General features: G+C 49.0%; 1 protein-coding gene across 1 annotated transcript in view; it reads right to left on the bottom strand.

Moving 5' to 3' along the window:
• Positions 1-234: 234 nt before the first annotated feature.
• Positions 235-18,992, bottom strand: part of LOC146258652 (voltage-dependent calcium channel subunit alpha-2/delta-1) — a 46,206-nt gene continuing 27,448 nt past the window's right edge. Inside the window, exons 18-37 of the mRNA XM_084671826.1 lie at positions 16,703-16,774; positions 15,567-15,638; positions 15,406-15,467; positions 15,101-15,177; positions 12,238-12,298; positions 12,050-12,141; positions 11,258-11,339; positions 10,354-10,416; positions 9,768-9,871; positions 9,070-9,156; positions 8,711-8,778; positions 8,575-8,613; positions 8,379-8,450; positions 7,565-7,717; positions 7,283-7,335; positions 5,563-5,618; positions 3,997-4,123; positions 3,027-3,139; positions 1,783-1,865; positions 235-360 (exon numbers count right to left, since the gene is read on the bottom strand). Coding sequence (XP_084527952.1) covers positions 250-360; positions 1,783-1,865; positions 3,027-3,139; positions 3,997-4,123; positions 5,563-5,618; positions 7,283-7,335; positions 7,565-7,717; positions 8,379-8,450; positions 8,575-8,613; positions 8,711-8,778; positions 9,070-9,156; positions 9,768-9,871; positions 10,354-10,416; positions 11,258-11,339; positions 12,050-12,141; positions 12,238-12,298; positions 15,101-15,177; positions 15,406-15,467; positions 15,567-15,638; positions 16,703-16,774 — 1,647 coding nt within the window. The 3' untranslated portion in view covers positions 235-249. The remainder of the gene's footprint in view (positions 361-1,782; positions 1,866-3,026; positions 3,140-3,996; positions 4,124-5,562; positions 5,619-7,282; positions 7,336-7,564; positions 7,718-8,378; positions 8,451-8,574; positions 8,614-8,710; positions 8,779-9,069; positions 9,157-9,767; positions 9,872-10,353; positions 10,417-11,257; positions 11,340-12,049; positions 12,142-12,237; positions 12,299-15,100; positions 15,178-15,405; positions 15,468-15,566; positions 15,639-16,702; positions 16,775-18,992) is intronic.

Here is an 18,992-nt window from a genome sequence, read left to right as displayed (position 1 = left end):
TGGCAGTGAACCGATCGGTGGTGGTAGAAAACTAGGGAGAACCCTTGAGCGGATGGGTGGACGCGCGAGTTCTGCATCCATCCTGGTTGGGATCGGTTAGGTGTGTGTGTGTGTGTGATGGGGGGGGGGGGGACCTGATGGGCCGGGGGGGTTGAATGTGTGTGGATTTGCGAATTTCAGGGGTCAAAATCTGTTTTTGACAGGGACTCAGACACCAGTGGTGTGTTAGTGTGTGTGTGTGTGTGGAGGTCATGAGTGCCGCGGGGCCGTCAGGAGCCACAGCAGCAGCAGTTGGAGTCCCAGCATCGGCCAGAGGGAGGGGGTCAGACAGGCCCCGCCCCCGCAGTCCGAATCATCCTCCTGTTGGATACAACCAGCGTCAGTCACGTAACACGGCCCGTGACCTTCATTGACCTACTTCCAAGCCTAATTCCATGTGATGAATCATTCTTTTGCCCCTTCGGTGTGTATGCGTTTGTGTGTGTGTGTGTAGTCTCGAGCTGTTTGATGGTGGCGTTCAGGATATCCGTGCGTGCGCTCGGTCACAGAAGGGGGCACTGGGGGGGGGGGCTGTAGAGCTGCACCGCTAAAAGGCAGGAAGTCCATGCAGAGCTTCCTCTGTTTACTCTGCGGAGAATATGGACTGGAGACATAACGACTTCCCACAGTGGAGGGAGAGGTAGAGGAGAGGTAGAGGAGAGGTAGAGGAGAGGTAGAGGGCGGAGGGAAAAGCAGAGGAACAGGAGAAGAGAGGAGGGATAGGGGAGAGGAGAGGGGGGAGTGACAGGGGGAGGTTGGAGAGGTATAGGCAAGGAAAAGGAGGAGGGAGATGTAGAGGGAGAGGTAGAGGAGGGGAGGCAGGAGGAGTGGAGGAGAGGCCTGTAGCCTTCACTCACTTCCTTAAAATTTGACCTTCCCTTCCCGGACAGCCTTCTCAAAGTATTTACATCAAACAAACACACACACCTAAACATCAGTCACAGCATACAATGTGTGTGTGTGGGTGTTTGTGTGAGGTCTGGAAATGATGTCGTGTGAACGAGCAAATCTAGGAAAAGTACCTATGTTGTTTTGATACCATGGTCTCACACCATCAACGATACAAGAACACTGATTTCTGGCCAGTCTCTATAATGAAACATTGTTCATTCAGACAGGGAGCAGCATATGGTAGCGCTGGTCTGAGACCAGGTCTTAGTAGCAGAGCACAGAACTGACCCTGGGCCCAGCACCAACACCAACACCTGTAGCAGTAGGAGCACAGGGGCGGGACCCGGACCAGAGCCACGGCTAATTGGGCACAGCGGCTCGTCCTACCGTGACGGACATGCGCGGCAGCCAATGGACACAGATGGCAAAAACACATCAAGCAATGACATAGGATGAAGAAAGATAGAGAACCAGATAGAGACAGAAAGAGAGATGGGGGACAGGAACAAAAGAAAGAGAAAAAGATAATGAGAATTGCATGCTTGGTTATAGTGCTTGTTCAACTGAAAGGCAACATCCAGTATAATTATGATGAAGAAGATAAATGAGCTTCATCTTGATAGTTTTGAGCTTGATAGTTCATCTCAAGGACATTACAGGCAGGATGATGAGCATGACACATGCAAGCAGCAACTCAAAGCTGATGAAGACCAGACAGGCTCTGACGAAGGGCAGGGACTGACAAAATCGAGTCTACACATTTCCATTTGCGTTGCCAGAAGGAGTGACTGTATGTATGGTTTGCGTGTGTCTGTGTGTTTATGTGTGTGTGTGTGTTTATGTTTGTCTTACGTTAATATCGTTGTCAAAACACACGTCGGGGCCTTTCCTGTAACGAGGGTTCTGGGCCAACTCACATGGGTCTGGACCTGAGGCTGAGGGCACGCGTTTAGGAAAAACACCAAGACACACTCTCTCTCTCTCTATCTCTCTCTCTCTCACACACACACACACACACACACATCTTTCTCTCACACATTCTTCTCTCTCCATCTCTCTCTCTCTCTCTCTCTCTCTCTCTCTCTCTCTCTCTCTCTCTCTCTCTCACACACACACTCTTTCTCTCACACATTATTCTCTCTCTCTCCATCCCTCTCTCTCTCTCTCTCTCTCTCTCCATCTCTCTCTCTCTCTCTATCACACACACACACACACACACACATACAAACATACACATACAGACTCTTTTCTCTCTCACATCCACCCCACCTGTAGTACACACCCTACTGAAGGCTACATAACAAATCCCTTTCTAAAGTTCAGGGCCATGTCACATCGGAATGCCACTGATCCAGAGTGGAGCATGAGGCAGAGAGGGTGTAAGAAATATCTTCTTCCTGATCAAACATGACTGGGAGAGCAGAGAAACACGAGTCTTTTAAACCATCCCAGAGTTCATTGGTCTGCGTCCATGTGAATGGCAGCGACTACATTATCTTCTGTCAGTGATGATGAAGTGTTCGCCTCAGTGTGTGTGTGTGTGCTGGAGTGTGTGTGTGTGTGTGTGTGTGTGTAAGTGAGCCTCATTAGCAGTGTATTGAGTTGTAATAAACTACAGGCCCTCAGTTTGACCTCTCTGCGACCTCTAAAGATGACACTTTTACTGTTACACCAGCAGGAAGCTACAGACTCAGCCACATCTGTCCCACAGACCACGGTCCACACATACACACAAACACACACGCACACACACACGCACACACACACGCACACACACACACACACACACACACACAGGCACACACACGCACACAATCACAATAACATTGATTTAAGTTGATGGCAAACGTGGAGCCCAGATGAATGACTGCGTGCTTGTAGTACTACACAAGTAAGACAGGCCAATGGATGATCCATGGTCACCATATGCCTTGCACATGGGTCTCGTAGTTTCCTACAAAGCGACTGCAAATATTCTTTCATGCTCTTTACCTGAGAAAAAAACTGCAAAGAATCCCTTGGGCTGTTTGTGATGCCCTGTGTTCGGTGGTTCTATTGGCCAATAGGAGGAGGTGTTACTGTGCTGTCAAGGATACAGGGCTGCTCGGCCTGTCGGAGTGGCCGCGGGTCACATGACAAGCAGGTTGCCTTGGCATCCGTGATCAGGAACACCAGGTTGGTGTTGGGCAGCTTCTCAGCTCTGTACATCCTGTAACACACACACACACAGACAAATGCACTCAGTTGACGTGTGAACATTACACATGTAGGAAAGTAGTTCCGAGAATAAAACACGATAAATCAGACTAAGTGATGTTAAGTGATACACACACACACACACAGACACACACACACGCTCGCTCCTCCAGTCCTCTCGTCTGGCGATTGGTTTTTCTTTATGGTGGTCGTTAAGGGTTGTGTGTGTACAGTCGTTAATGTGCAGCAGTTCAGCACCAGGCCTATAGCTGCATGTTGGTCTCGTAACACGCTGCATTTCTCTGCACAGTTAACCACCAGACTGCCCTGCCCTCTCTACTGCTCCTTTACTGCATATGTGTGCGTCTCTGTGTCGGTATCTGTTTATGCGTGTGTTTGTCTGTGTGTTTGTGGATGTGAGTCGGTGTGTGTGTGTGTGTAAAGAATATAGGGGTAACAGGCTTTGGGGAGAAGGCTGAAATAGTCTGTGTTTTCTTGTGTTTGCAGCCACTGACTGATCAAGGCAGAGAGTGCGATCGGAGTGCGTCTGACCGCAGCTGGCTGCGTCCCACCAAACCGGGAGGACACCAGGATGAGCAATGATCCAGGAAGGAGAGGGGGAGAACTACCTTCCGTACACAGGCACACACACACACACACACAGGCACACACACACACGCACACACACACGGGCACACACACACAGGCACGCACACACGCACATACACACAGGCACACACACACACACGGGCACACACACGGGCACACACACATACACACACAGGCACATAAGCAGACACACAGACACACACACACAGGCATAGAAACACACAGATACACACACACACACACATGTGCATTAACACACACCTGGAGCAGTTCACACAGTCAAGGACACCGACATAGGACCGTTCTTCTCTGTCAAAGAAGTACTGTGTCTGCTCAGTGATACAGCTCTCCTTAAACATGTTGTTTGATATGTCCTCCTCAGACCCCACTAGAGGCAGAAAGGTGGGAGGGGGGGTGGGTGGATAGAGAAAATATTGAGAGGGAAGAAGACGAAAAGAGAGCATATACAGTATACAGTACGCCAAAGTGCTTCATATCAAAGTAGCACACAGCGCTATCACATTTACAGATGGAAGCAAGATAATGACCAGCAAACAGGCAAACAAACGAACCTACAAGCCAATAAATAACTGTGTTCTACATGAGCTTTCAAGCCATCCAACAATAACAGGTCAAATCCCTATTTCCTGTAGCAGAGTACCCAATCCAGGATGCATGGTGCCAGCTGGTGTAGGTCACACCTCCCAGGGCCCACCTCCATTCAGTAACATTGGAGCTGGTGGGGGTGAGGGGAGGGGGAGGGGGAAGGGATTACCCCACATCCCAGCAGGTGGCCTCCCTATCAGCCTGAGGGTGACATTCCCAGTAGTCCTGTGGAGCTCTCAGACAGTTCAAATCAAGAGTAATCAGCCCTTGCCTCTTTTTCTGGAAGGATCACCCTGGCAACCCTCCTGTTGTGTTCTGGTCAAATTTGACAGATTTACCCATTTTCCCTTCTGAACAATTTAGTTAATTTAATCTGATTCTTGGTGCCAATTAGTGTCTTAATTGAGTTCAGGCACATGCCCTTTCATCAGATGGACGCCCTTTCTCTCCCAGACCCTCACATGCATGTGTGTTCGAGCGCATCCACACACCTCACTTCCCTTCTTGGCTTCCATGGTCAACGAGGCCCACAGGCCATACATAGCAAATAAAAGTTAAAAACGTGTCATGTTCACGAGAACTGAGGTTGCTAAAATTTCCAAACATAACAGTAGGTGATAAAATATGTCTTATAATGGTCATTTTTGACCGGGAACACGTGTTAACCTCGTTAACATGAAACGAACACAAGACAACCTGGATTTATGAGAACATTCTCAAGGACCTCACTGCTACATGGAACTGTAAGGATGATAGGAATTGATGTGTGTTCTTCTTGTTATGTTGTGTTGATTTACAGAGTAAATGGATGTTATAACCCTCTGAACCCTGAAGCTGTTTCTGGGTGTTTTTGGCTCCTGTCAAATTATTACTCACTGTGGGCACATTTTTTTGTGTAATTCGGTCCCACTTTCAAACCACCGCTTTTTCCCCTCTTCTTCGGTTTCATTTCTTTCTTTTGTTTCTGTAGCCATTCAAATCGAAGTTGTACCACTTTGCCAAGTGAACCCACAACAAACCCTGTACTCTCTTGAAATTCCTACCATTTGAATACATTCAGTGTGTTTTACGTTAACTTGCTTTCGTCGCTGTCGTCAATGTGCTCTTCTCTTAGAATGACATATTCAAAAGGTTTTTCTTGATTTGCCACTGGCAACCCTCGCACTGCAAGCCATTTGCCAGCTCTGAGTTCTTCAGTGCCGGGTCCAGACTGATGCTCACCTGCATCCAGGAGGTTGGGGAAGATGAGGCTGAAGAAAAGCTGCTGTACAATGGACCTACCGAGAGAGAGAGAGAGAGAGAGAGAGAGAGAGAGAGAGAGAGAGAGAGAGAGAGAGAGAGAGAGAGAGAGAGAGAGAGACCATGGGCCAGTTGCATAAAAATAGAGCTTGTCTTAAACTTAAATGTAACTTTTACGTCCAACTTGTCATATAAAACTGCAAAACTTAACGGCGAAAGATCGGTACATTTAAAGCTGCTGAAAACCTACATCTGTTGGAGGTATACAATATTGAAAAAGTTGTCTCATAAACAAATAGTGTATGCGTTTTTAAGATTATTTAACCCCAACGCTACTTCAATTAATCCACAACTCAAACGCAGATGGCTTGCGTTATAATAAAGTGAATTATGTTGTCATCTACTCACTCATTTAATAAAATTACATATTAGCGAAAAGCAGACCCCGGTTAATTTTTCTGCAGTTAAAATTAACAAATGTAATTCCTTTTGTAATCAATTATGCTAAGATAATGAGGTACTAACATATCGTTGGCATAGCAACTAAACCCTTACACAAGGCTTAGCCAGGGGGAGAAGTGGTACTTTTCTACCACAAATTAAGTCAGTCTTACTATGTTTGCAGCATACAGGCTTAATTAGACTAGTCTAACCTGACAATTTAAGACAGTTTGAGGCTAAGGCCGAATCCCAATACTCCCCCTTACCCCTTCCCCCTAGCCCTTAGTTTACCCCTAGCCCTTGGCCCTCGAAACTGAGGGGTAAGGGCTACATATCCCTAAGAAATGGGACGCCACCTGGTTACAGGTACGTCATCTAGCACGTATCGATATTTTCAAAGCAAGTAGTGTTATGCACTGATATTAAACAAAATTCGCTGCTAATGGAGTCTACTTAAAACTGTAGACATTCTAGTCAAAGAAATGCGGGACTGTTGTGCAATTCAGCACTGTAACATTAGCGTACCAAACTAGCAATTTTTAGAAACATGTTCAGGACTGTGTATAACACAAAAAAAGACTGTCATATTTTTTTAATAAATGAATTAAGCCGAAAATATTAAATTTTCGGACTCTCTGGATGATCTGGCCGCCATTGTTGCCGGTCGTGCAGTTTTCACATAGCCCTAGGTTTCAAGTAAGCTCCCGATCTTACTTGGTTTTAAGGGGTGTATACCCCTTAGTCTTAGCCCTACCCCTAGCTCAAAAAGAGTATTGGGACACCACGAGCTCTCACGGGAACGCACACAACTAAGGGGGAGGGGTAAGGGTAAGGGGTAAGGGAGAGTATTGGGATTCGGCCTAAGACTAGTCTCAAACTAAGTTCATGCAACTGGCCCCAGTCTTACTGGTCAATACCGATCATCAAGCTAAAACCTTGCTACCGTCACAGAACAGCACACTAGAACCACACAGCGTGGATATGGAGGCACGAATAAGATATAGATGCAGGCGGCCAGTGCTGTGGGAGGTCTGGGAGATGACTGCGCCCAGCCTCGACCCCGGCCTCGACCCCGGCCTCGACCCAGGCCTCGACCCCGGCCTCGACCCCGGCCTAGACCCCGGCCTCGACCCCGGCCTCGACCCCGGCCTCGACCCCGGCCTCGACCCCGGCCTAGACCCCGGCCTTGATCCCGGCCTCGACCCCGGCCTCGACCCCGGCCTCAACCCCGGCCTCGACCCTAGAAAACACACAAACTCACCAGGCAGCTGTGGAGGCCCACCAGCCAATGCTGAGCAGGTCTGCTATGGTGGGCTGGAAAGAGAAGCACAGTACAGGTGAGGAAGTCTCATGAGCCCTGACGAGGTGCAACAGAACACATGGGTCAAACGGATGCACTTTTAGCAGGCACTCACCTCAACATGTGGCGCACTGCTGAATGTTGGCTGATGTGGATGGGTGTGCATGTATGTGTGTGTACATGTATGAACACACGTGTGTATGTCTATGGATGTGTGTGAGCGTGTGCGTGCGTGCGTCTCACCACATAGACAGAGCGTAGACCTGCTGCCGCCTTGCTGTCCCTCTCGGGGTCACACACTGACTGGTAATCGTAGGTCTTGTTGAAGGAGTACAGAGATGTGTTGACCAGATTGATCATCAGCACGGGGTCCACCTCCCCGAAGAACTGACCGATCTGTACGAGCACACACACACACACAAGCAAAGCAGGAAAAAAAGCACTGCATCAGCATTAAGAAGCCCACCATAAAAGAGGAGCGTTCACAACTGAAAGAGCAGATGTCCTCCCCTGACTGACACGGCGAGTTACGTTTCCCAGTCTATCCTTTCCTGGGTGTCCAGGGAGCTGGGATGATCAGTAGAACTCATCCTAGCTGAGCTGAACTTCCACAAACACACACACACACACACACACACACACAGGAGACCCACTCCACTGTCGCTTTCCTGACTGCCAGCCTACTGTCTGTTCTCTGATGGTCAGCCAGAGACCAGACTCTGACCGCCCAGTTGGAAATCTAGACAGCCCTGAGCAGACGCCAGAACCCAGGAACAAGGGGCTCAGTCTGAAAGCCTTCCTATCATCGTTGACACAGGGCTTCATATGATCTGCGGCTTCCTACGACCTCAGTGCTCGATGGAGCAGAGTTGCAGAGTTCACTGTTCCACACAGTTCAGGTGGTGAATTCTTTGTGGCTGTGAATGGTTTAAGACCATGATTCCGGAATACAGTGAACATATTTGAATTTGAATGTTGAGAAGAAAGTTAAGAAACATCCGAATGAAGATGTCGGAGGAGACACGATTGGCTTAGCGATTGGTCAATGACAGCTCACCTGAGTGATGTACTCATCCTGATTGGACATGAGCAGGAATCCACCGTCGTCCAGGATGACACAGTCGACATACTGGAGAGAGAACATGAGAAAGGGCTAGGCTTCATTCAACCTGAACAGATGAGCTTAAGCTGTCACTTCAAGCTAACTCTTGGTTCCATACCAAGAGTAAGCTTGGTATGGTATGGTTCCATACCTTGTCATTCTTCAGACAGCCACAGATCTCATCCTTGCACTACAGAAAGAACAAAACAATCCATGACTTCAAATACCACACCACAGGTGCCACATAGAGATACAACATACAGTCTCTGTATGGCTTGCTTTCTTACATTCACTTTCATGGTTGCATTGATGAAAGTGTTCATCCAGTAGCTGACGTTGAGCTTTACTCCCACCACTGTTCGGGAGACAAAACAAACAGTCAACATGTGCTGATTAAAGCCATCGCTTCCGTTACAGCACGTCCCTTGTTCACTGACTAGTGCGTTTGAATCATGTCAGTAGCCTCCACCTGAAGCTGGATGGGGGAGCTCTTCCGGACCCTCTCCCCTTCCCCTTCCCCTTCCCCTTCCCCTTAACTCTCCCCTTCCCCTTCCCTCTCCCCTTCCCCTTCCCCTTCCCCTTACCCCTCCCCTTCCCTTATACCCCTCCCCCACCCATTACTCCCAATTAAAACTGTGGCACTCACCAGCAGGTTTGAGAGTGACTCCATCTATGGTGAGGTCCACAGATTTGCTCACCAGAATGCCCGACTCATAACTGGACTCTCTGCTCTCTGCAGGGCGGAATGAGGACACACACACACACACTCCATCAGATGTTACCATGCCAAGAGACAGGGCCTTGGTGTTACACACACACATCTGGTTCGGTATGCATGCTGTCGGACTAGCTCACAGTAGTCGCGTGTGGAAACACGCGTGTGAGAGGGGTGTATAAGCACACGCCATGTGGTCCATGTACTGCATGAACCTAATAGACGGTCCAGGCGTTCCTGTGGACTCGTTTGAGACACCGGACCACTCTGGATACTATATCTGCTCTATAGATTAGAGTAACCCTATAGGGAGGGAGAGCGAGGAAGAGAGTGAAAGAAGGATTGAAGGGGAGGAGTAGAGAGAGAGAAAGAGTGAGAGAGAGAGAGAGAGAGAGAGAGAGAGAGAGAGAGCGACGTTAAGATGAGCAGGAGAGAGAGAGGTAATGTAGGACCTCCTAGCTGTGATCTCAGTCAGCAGAGGGGAGAGTCCTCCGAGAGATACCATGGTGCCAGAAGAGAGACCACACTGAAGCCCAGACCACACACATAACACACACACACACACACACACACACAGTAAACACACAGAACCTAACACAAACAGTACAAAGAGAGAACGAGCGACGTACTGTTAAAATACGGAGCGGTGAAAATGTAGATTTCGTTGTCCAGAGATCTTTTGTAGAAGCTTGATTCATAAGTCTCTGGATTTTCCGTCCAGTCCTCACCAGCACTGAAGGGGTTAACACTCACATGTTTTAATTACACTGGGAATATACATACACACTTTAAATTAGAAAAATATGTTTTGAAACACAGATGTCTGAACATTTTTACACAAAACCGACGCCAAACTTTTGTCATCAAAGTAACAGTCACACCCAAAGAACTTGAAATTGGCCAAACCAAAACATTCTAAATTCCACGTTTCTATAAGAAAATAAATCTATTCATTGCTGATTAAAAGATAACAAGCAAAAGATTGGTCCATAAAAAAACAGTTCTGTAAGTTCTGTACAGTGTGAGACAAATAGAATGGAGCAAAACAAGTACCTGGCCATCTGTTCTAAGCAGGTCCCAGAAGCGTGTGTGTGGATGTGTATAAAGCACATGTGAGTGTGTGTGTGTGTGTGTGTGCACAGGTGTGTGTCTGTGTGTGTGTGTGTGTGTGTGTGTCTGTGAGCCATGAGGTGACATGGACAGGGCTGATGGTACCTTTTGGGATAGACTCTGGTGATTCCTCCGTCTGTGGCCACAAACCGAGCCATGACTCCATCCCTGGGAACACAACACTGACCAATCAAAGTCCAGTACCAGAAGCAATCAGAGTCAGATGGACCTTTTCCTTCAATGACACTGAGACATAAGCAAGAGTGTAGGAAGCCTATACACATAAAGGGGAGTGAGCACAATACGATCTTACTTATAAAGCATTCAGAAGACAGCTTGAGAAAACTAATTGCTTCATTTAAGAAAAGTATCCCTCATTTTCTTTGCTTTTATATCCCAACCCAAGTACAAATATTATTTTTTGATGTATGTGTGTCTGTGTGTGTATATGACCATCTATGATGACAAAGCCCATATAATACAGATTATCTCAACCATGCAACCATACCAAACAGAATGCACATTGATTTCATTACTTTACTTTCTTCAGAAAACAGTATGGCTCGAGCTGGCATGGTTGGGCATGATAGCTCCCCCCCCCCCCCCAATACGGTCTTACTTAAAAGGCATTCAAATGACAGCTTGAGGAAAACAAATTGCTTTATTTAAGAAAAATATCCCCCATCTTTTCTGCTTTTATATCCCTTTTATGCATATGTGTGTATGTATGTGTACAATCCGTCTACGATGACAACAAACATATTATACAGATGATCTCAGCCATGCAACCATACAAAACAGGAGAATGCACATTGATTTAATTACTTTACTTTCTTCACAAAACAGTATGGCTTGAGCTGGCATGGTTGGGCATGATAGCTCTCCCCCCCCATCTTTGATCATATTTTACTGCTTAAACATTTCCAGGGCTCTCCCAGCACGAGAGCTACACTCTTGAGCTACCAAAGGAAACACACACTGCGATCGATGAGGACGACCAGTCACTCACAGTGCCTGCTCCTTCCACAGCTTGACCAGGTCCGAGGTCAGCCCAGCATCCAGGATCAGCCTACTGACCAGCGACACATTACCTAAGAAACGTCCAGAGAGAGAGAGAGAGATAGAGAGAGAGAGAGAGAGAGAGAGAGAGAGAGAGAGAGAGAGAGAGAGAGAGAGAGAGAGAGAGAGAGAGAGAGAGAGAGAGAGAGAGAGAGAGAGAGAGAGAGAGAGACTGTCACGTCGCAAAATGTAGCGACGGGCCTCATAGGGAGCGGCGGCGCCGATGGTGGCGGAGTGGAAGAGTGTTTGACCTTGAAACGCCTCGCTGAGGTCGTTGGAGCCCATTTGCATGATAAGGAGGGCTGGGCAGTAAATCAACACAGTGAGTCATACTCTACTCGTAGTACAACACAGACAAGCTTCTAAGAAACCCAGTCGATTGGGGTGAAGTTACTCCAGTCAGACCAGACTAATCGAATGACTAACGGCGCTGTGTGACCTTTCAAGGGGTGACCACAGCAATGCAAGGTCCTAGTTGTGGGAAAACGTCTGACTCACAGCTTTAGGAATCGCCACACACAAACACACACACACTATCTCCGATGGATCCTTTTACAGCCCACGATGATATGCTAGTATTGATTTAGGGTTCTGTATCTGACTGAGCTTGACCTTGTGTGCTACAGTTTACCAGGTTGTGAGGGCGTCAAACTGATTCCGGATATACAACCATTCGCTACACGTTACACTCTAAACCCAGGACCGTGGCACAGGGGTGCAAAGGAAGAGCAGCCAAACTCACAAGGCTCCGGAGAGTTCCGGTCGATATACAGGTTGAAGTCCAGCAGGAACTGGGTGTTGTTGTCAAAGAGCTTCAGGTCTTTGCAGTACTCCCTATGGAGACGGGAGATCCAGAAGACACCTCAGGCTCTGCCCTAGCCCAGTCACGCTGTCCTTGACATGGCGCTGGGTCAACGGGTTTCCACTCACCTGGGAGCAATGAAGGTGTAGCCGTAGTCCTCAAAGCTCTCCAGCTGTATGGTCTCCATGGCTGGCGCCAACACAGAGACAGGCAGCACTTGTTAGAAGCATGTCAGTTTGACACAACAACCCTGGAGCTAACACTGAAGCAGGCAGGGAACTCAACGGCGAGGGTGAACATTGCTTCAGCCTGATGACAGACGGACTGGGGGTGGGATGGGGGTGGTGGATTCACAACTTGGGTGGAATACACAACTCACAGCCAGTCAGCCAGACATGCACCGAATCACTCTCCACGTCACGCCACAACCACGCGCCAAAAACATGAACTAACATCCACACGACCGTGGATCACAGGTGAACAAAGATGTGGTTGGAGGGAGTGACGGAGGAAGAAAACAGGAAGGGAAGAAGACTCAAGGAGGAGTAAAGTACCTACCCTTGCGCCCTATGGTGGCCCACCAAGAGATGGAGAGATGGAGAAGAGGGAGAAGAGGGAGGAGAGGGAGGAGAGGGAGGAGAGGGAGGAGAGGGAGGAGAAGATCAAAAATGAGAAAGCAACCCATGGGGGTTACATGATATCGTGAACATGCTGCTACAAGTACCCTACAAGTAGCGTGCAAATATGCTGCTCTGAAGCAATCAATCCAAATCAGAAGATCAAAGGCCCTCCATCTTTTCAGAAAAGGCTGCCCTTGAAACCAAATAGGACCATCCCATGAGACAGATATTTTTATTCCTTAGGAAAATACTGAAACATAATATCATGAAATGAACGGGCCAGGCATGCAGACATGCAAGGAAAACACAGTGCACTGCCTCCACAGTCTCTCCCCTGTGACTCCAACACAGTCAGTTGGTCTCCTATCGTTCCATACTTGGCCTTTGCTGGCTCGGTGCGTCTTTCTCCTGATCCAAGTCAGTCTGTCTACCCTTGTAAAGGCACCAGGCCCTGGCCCGCTCTGTCTCCTAAAAGCAGAACTCGGGAGGAACATTACCATTAAAATCCATCGGACACTCTGCCATCTGTGAAACCTATCGGCGATGATCTCTCACAAGAGAGGTTAAAGATAGCTGGTCCATGATCAAAGCCTGTCAGCTCTATGAAACATTATAGGCAGATCCACCCTGGAAGAGGCAGGGACGAGGCAGCGATGAGTCAGGGACGACACTCTGGGGCCGGCTGCTTCTCCTCTCTTTCGTCCTCCTTCTGTCCCTTCTCGTTCTCCCTCTCTGGTCCATCCCTCTCCATCCATTCCCTCTATCTTGTTCTGCCGTCTATGTGAAGCCTCTACGAGGCTGCGTGCTGTAATGCACACCAGCACCTCCCATCCCAACAGACAACGTTCTCGTCATCTTTGGTTTCGTGTCAAGAGAGGCGAGTGTGTGTCTGTGTGGCGGTCGTAGGGGACCTGGAAATCCTTAATGTGTGGAGGGGTTTGTAAAGTGAGGGGGGGGGGACACGTTTGTTGGTGTGTGTGTGTGTGTGTGTAAGGGTGGTACTGTAGGCTCCAGCTCCAATCTGGGACCACCCCCCCCCCCCCCACACACACACACACACTCTCTCCATCATCCCAGTCTGTGGTGCTCAAGGAGGCTACAGTATGCTTCTCTCTTTAACAGGCCAGTAAACGTTCTGACAGCCTTTATGGCTGGCTGACAGGGCCTTTATGGCACCGAGGAAATGATGCAGAGACAGAAACATCTCCACTGAGGAGCGCTCAGACCGCCTCTCATCTGCTCAGATAACAGCCTCATCATGCTTTATGGCTTATGGCATTACATCAAAGTAACGCAAACCCACTAAAACGAGATGGCCCCGTCTCCATTCTTCAACATCCAATTATGTTCCTCCAGTTATTCATGCAAATCGACGGTTCGGTCTCTCTTTATCTCTTTATCTCGCTCTACACACAGATATCCATGATCATTTCCCGCAGTCCCTCCACTCACCTTTTCTCGATCCAGCCAGCCATCAAAATATGTTCCTATCTGATGCTCCCTGTCCTTTCCCCTTGGTAGCTAACTGTATATAGCCATCCCAACAGACTCAGACATACTCACGCACGTACCCAAGGAACCATGAAAAATGACAGACAGAGCTCGGTATAAAGAGTACTTGCCCCATGAAGCTGTGAGAATCCGACACAGTGGCCGACGGGAAGGAGGACAGGATGGAAGAACGTTCACACCGAGAGAAGGAGAAGGAACATGTAAGTGTGTGTGTGTGTGTATCAGTGAGTGTCTGTTTGTGATTCAAATGCGTGCGTCCGACATGCAGCCTGTGGTGACAATAGTCCCTATTCACAATCCTCCATGTAACAGTGGCCTCTCTCTCTTTCCCAGGAGAACGAGAGAGAAGAGAGGGAGGGGGGGGGTGGAGAGAGGTGCGGACAGGTTTACAGCCCAGAGGAGCAGACAGATATGATGGAGAGAGACTGCCAGTCGAGGTGGCCATGTCGCCTTCACAGTGAGATCAGGGACATGGAGGGAGAGAGGGTGTGGGAAACAGAGGATGGCGGTCTCAGTAAAAACCCAGGGGTGCAGTAGAAGAGAGAGGGAAGAGGCGGGGGAGGGGGGGGGGGGCAGGGGGGGTAGAACGAGAAGGAGGAGAGGGAGGGTCCGTCTCTACTGCGGCCAAGAATGGGAAGAGGTAGAGCGAGCCGAGAGGGCGGAGGAGAGGGCGGAGGTGAGATCAAAGGATGGGCTCTGGGCCTGGTCCTGGTGGGAGATGAGTGTATGGGAGGACACTGGTCAGGGGGTCATACTACAAACAACGGATCGTAGGAGGGTCACGCGGGAGTGTTCGAGCGCGAGCGTGTGGTTTCAAAGTCGGTCACAGGAGCACGAGGGGGGCTTTCGGCATGCTTACACATGGCTTCTTTGATCGTGTTCCCCAGTTTCGCTTGGATGAAGTGCTCGCTGTACTTGGGCAGGACCAGGGCCAGGCTGCGAACAGGAGAGAAAACAACACATGACATTCGGGCTCAGCAGACTGCAGCCTCTGCACTGCCCAGGCCATCTCCCACACTGGTGGTTTGGCTAACGAGGAGAGCGAGCCCTGTCGGCGTGACGCAGGAAGGCGACATCTGGGGAGGGGGGCGGGGGGGCTTGGCCCCCTTCTCCTCTCCAGCCAATCGCATCCCGGGATCTACAGTCCGACAGTCCTCTCTTCACCTGTAGTCTGTTCCGTTGACTTGAGCCCAGGTGTAGGTCCTCACCCCTCTGTCGATGTATCGCTGTCCAGGAACACACACACACACACACACGGTACACAGTAAACATGGGACTTGATCTAAGCCATGAATTTGAGCTAATTGATGCGGGGGATCCCTCACCTCGTCCTGAGTTTTCACCAGAGTCTCTATGGTCTGTTCACCAGGGTCTCCATCAATCATCATCCTCCTGATCTAGAGAGATGAAGACAGGGAAGAGAGAGAGAGAGACAGAAAGAGAGACAGACACAGAGAGAGAGAGACAGAAAGAGAGACAGACACAGAGAGAGAGAGACAGAAAGAGAGACAGACACAGAGAGAGAGAGACAGAAAGAGAGACAGACACAGAGAGAGAGAGACAGACACAGAGAGAGAGAGAGAGAGAGAGAGAGGGAGAGAGAGAGAGAGAGAGAGAGAGAGAGAGAGAGAGAGAGAGAGAGAGAGAGAGAGAGAGAGAGAGAGAGAGAGAGAGAGAGAGATGGAGGGAGGGAGGGAGGGAGGGAGGGAGGGAGGGAGGGAGGGATGGAGGGAGGGAGGGAGGGAGGGATTGTATAAGTATAGTATAAGTATATCTGAAGTGTATCTGAAGTGTATCTGAAGTTCATATGGACTGGTCCTTTATCAGTGTCAGTCTGGGACTGAAGAGGGGCGTTTCACATTAGAAGGGGCTGATCTCTCTGTCAGGTCTTTCTACTGTTCTCGCTGAAACACTTTGACATCTGCCTACCAGAGACCAACGGGAAAAAACAGAAAGGAGAGGGGTACCACAGTACATCAAACCCAGCAGATGGAGCGAGAGCAGGGGGAGATGGGGTGGTGGGGGTGTGGGGGGCGCACACCAAACAGCCAGAGGAAAATTGCGAGTAAAACAGGGGGTGTCTCTAGGCTTTTTAAGGATGTCTCATTGAGTATCCACCGCTCCTCGAAACATTTTTTCTCATTACCACTCAGACACAGTGAGTAAATCTGCCTCATAGGCACGCCGGGATAGCTTTATGAGGAGAGACGAGATGTTCTACACCTGCATGTGAATGTGTGTGCACACATTGTGTGTGTGTGTGTGTGTGTGACTGTGTGCACAGTATGTATGTGTGGGAGTGCGTGTGTGTACGCGTGTGTGAGTGACTGTGTGGATGTGTGTGTGTGTGAGTGTGCCTATACTCTGTGTGCATTTGTGTGTGTGTGTGTGTGTGCGCGTGTGGGTGTGTAAGTGTGAGCGGATGTGTGAGTTCACAATTGCGTGTGAACGTGTACTCTACCTCCACTTTAATTTCGTTCTCCAATTCAGCATCCAGGAAGTCCAATGTGACAGGCTCCTGGAATTTGGGGTTCTGAGGAGAAGAGATCAGTTTAGTCTGGAACATATCGACACATCTCAGTTATGAGAAAAATACACACGGTAGCCTTTCAAAAGATTGACTCATTTGATTCGTTAAGCTACCATCCAGTGTTAGGCTGTGACATTAACCAATCGAATACCCCTCTCTCTGAAGCCTGTTGAGTTGTTACAGTAAGGTCTTGTGAAAGGCAGCGAACTGTGTAATTCATGTTTCTTCCGTCATGGGTTTTATCATGGCTTGGAGCCATCAAGTAAAATACTGCTCCCAGAGCCCCTAACCTTGGTCCTTGAAAGAACATGTAGTCTGTAACGACCTCCAGCCACAGAGGCTGCTTGTGTTCACCTCAGGACCAGAGCCAAGCAGCTCTATAAAGCCCTGCTCCTGGTCACTGCATCAGACAGGACTCTGGCAACCTTTTACAAGCAATTGCTGCCAGTATCACGTTTGATGGAAAGTGACATTGGACCTTGTTAATGTCTTAAAAAAAATAATAAAAAAAACTACATTTCAGTGGCTTTATGCTGGTATAAAGGGGCAGCTCTGCTATAGTAGCTCTCCGTAAATGTAAAGAAACCGTACATGTTTGGAATTTGATACACCTGGAACCCAGCCCTACCTCTGTTAAGCCTTGGGAAAAAGTTCAAGCTGTTCATAAAGTTAAAGGCATGGAGACGTTACTGTAAATGTCAAATTTGTCTCCTTGTCTCTTGTCCTTCATTGACAGGTGAGAACACACCAATCAGGAGAAAGCCAACAAATGAATGTGTAGGATGGATGGGTGGATGTATGGATGGATGGATGGGTGGATGGATGGATGGATGGGTGAACTGATGAGTGAATGGACGGGTCCTCGGGAACCGAGACATGAACCGAGCTTACGGCAGCCAGCCAAACGGAGGACGAGAGGGGCGTGATGTCACAGGAGAGAAGGAGCAGGGACAATGAGCACCTCGGAGCGGAGATAAGAGAGTACAAAACAGAAAAAGAAACAAGGAAACGTTAGAGATGAAGACACGACACAAAAACAAAGAGCACCAAAGACGTCAACCCAAAAGATAAGAGAGAGGAAATGAGGATGAGTGGCGGGAGCGAATGAAAGGAGCGAGAACATAGGGATGGGAGAAGAGAGGAGAGCGAGCGAGCGAGCGGGATGCGGGGAGAGATCAAAATGGAAACATTACAACAGTCATCTCTCTGCTGAATAGGGCTCCACGGTACAAGCCTAATCAAACACAGACAGAAACAAAAGGAGAGAGAGAGGAGATGTTCAAAGGCTGCTGGGTCGGCCTCAGCGTTCACGCACTCCTACAATCCTTCACTGGAACACACACACACAGACACACAGACACACAGACACACAGACACACAGACACACACACACTGTGATTGACAAGTCAGGCTCCCCAGCGAGACCCTACTCTCACAGCCCAGGGGGGTCTCCTTAATCTACGCCATTTCACTGGAATGTTCCACTGTGCTAAAAAAAAAAGATGGATATTTTATATTATAATGACTACATGTGTGTGTGTGTGAGTTTGTGTGTGTGTGGGTCTGTTGCGGACTGGGCCTGTGTGTGACCCTGTGCTCTCTCGACTCAGTACTGTAACTGAAGACAGAAGATTATAAATAAAGTGTGACCGTGGTGCCCAGATGGACTTCCATACGAGTACTCTGGTTAGTCTTTCAGATCCGGAAATCAAAATAGCATGTCTGTACCAACCCCTTGCTGTGGCACTGGTCTCTACTGTACTCGAAATGGACTGCTTCAAGTTCTTCCACATCTACAGCTTTGGTTAACAAACTGAGGGCCAGGGTTCAGGAAGGGGGGGGAACCCCGAGGCTGGAGATTTGCCATCGTCCAGCTAGTATCCCTCGGGCTGGCATCAGGTCCCTACTCGGGTCCTGACTCGTTGCCTCTGCGTGTCAGACAACTCTAATGAGCGCCCCTCATCGCAGCAATCTTATCATCTCCATCTGTCACTTCCTGTCCGACTCCACCCCTGACTTGTACACACACGAACGCGAGCTCAGACAAACACAGGCACGAGGCACACGCACGCGCTCACCGCACTACACACTGTGTGTCGTCGTCACGAAACACGGGGGCAGCTCAAACACACGTGGCTTGTGACTGATCTGAGCGCGACAAGCGAAGGCAGGAAATGCCCAAACGTCAGGGTGGGCCAATCTTATCCAACGTGTTTACGGT

Source organism: Hypomesus nipponensis, chromosome 14, assembly GCF_054491055.1.
Source record: "Hypomesus nipponensis isolate SF chromosome 14, ASM5449105v1, whole genome shotgun sequence".
Taxonomy (NCBI): Eukaryota; Metazoa; Chordata; class Actinopteri; order Osmeriformes; family Osmeridae; genus Hypomesus; species Hypomesus nipponensis.
This window is presented reverse-complemented; position numbering and strand designations above follow the sequence as displayed.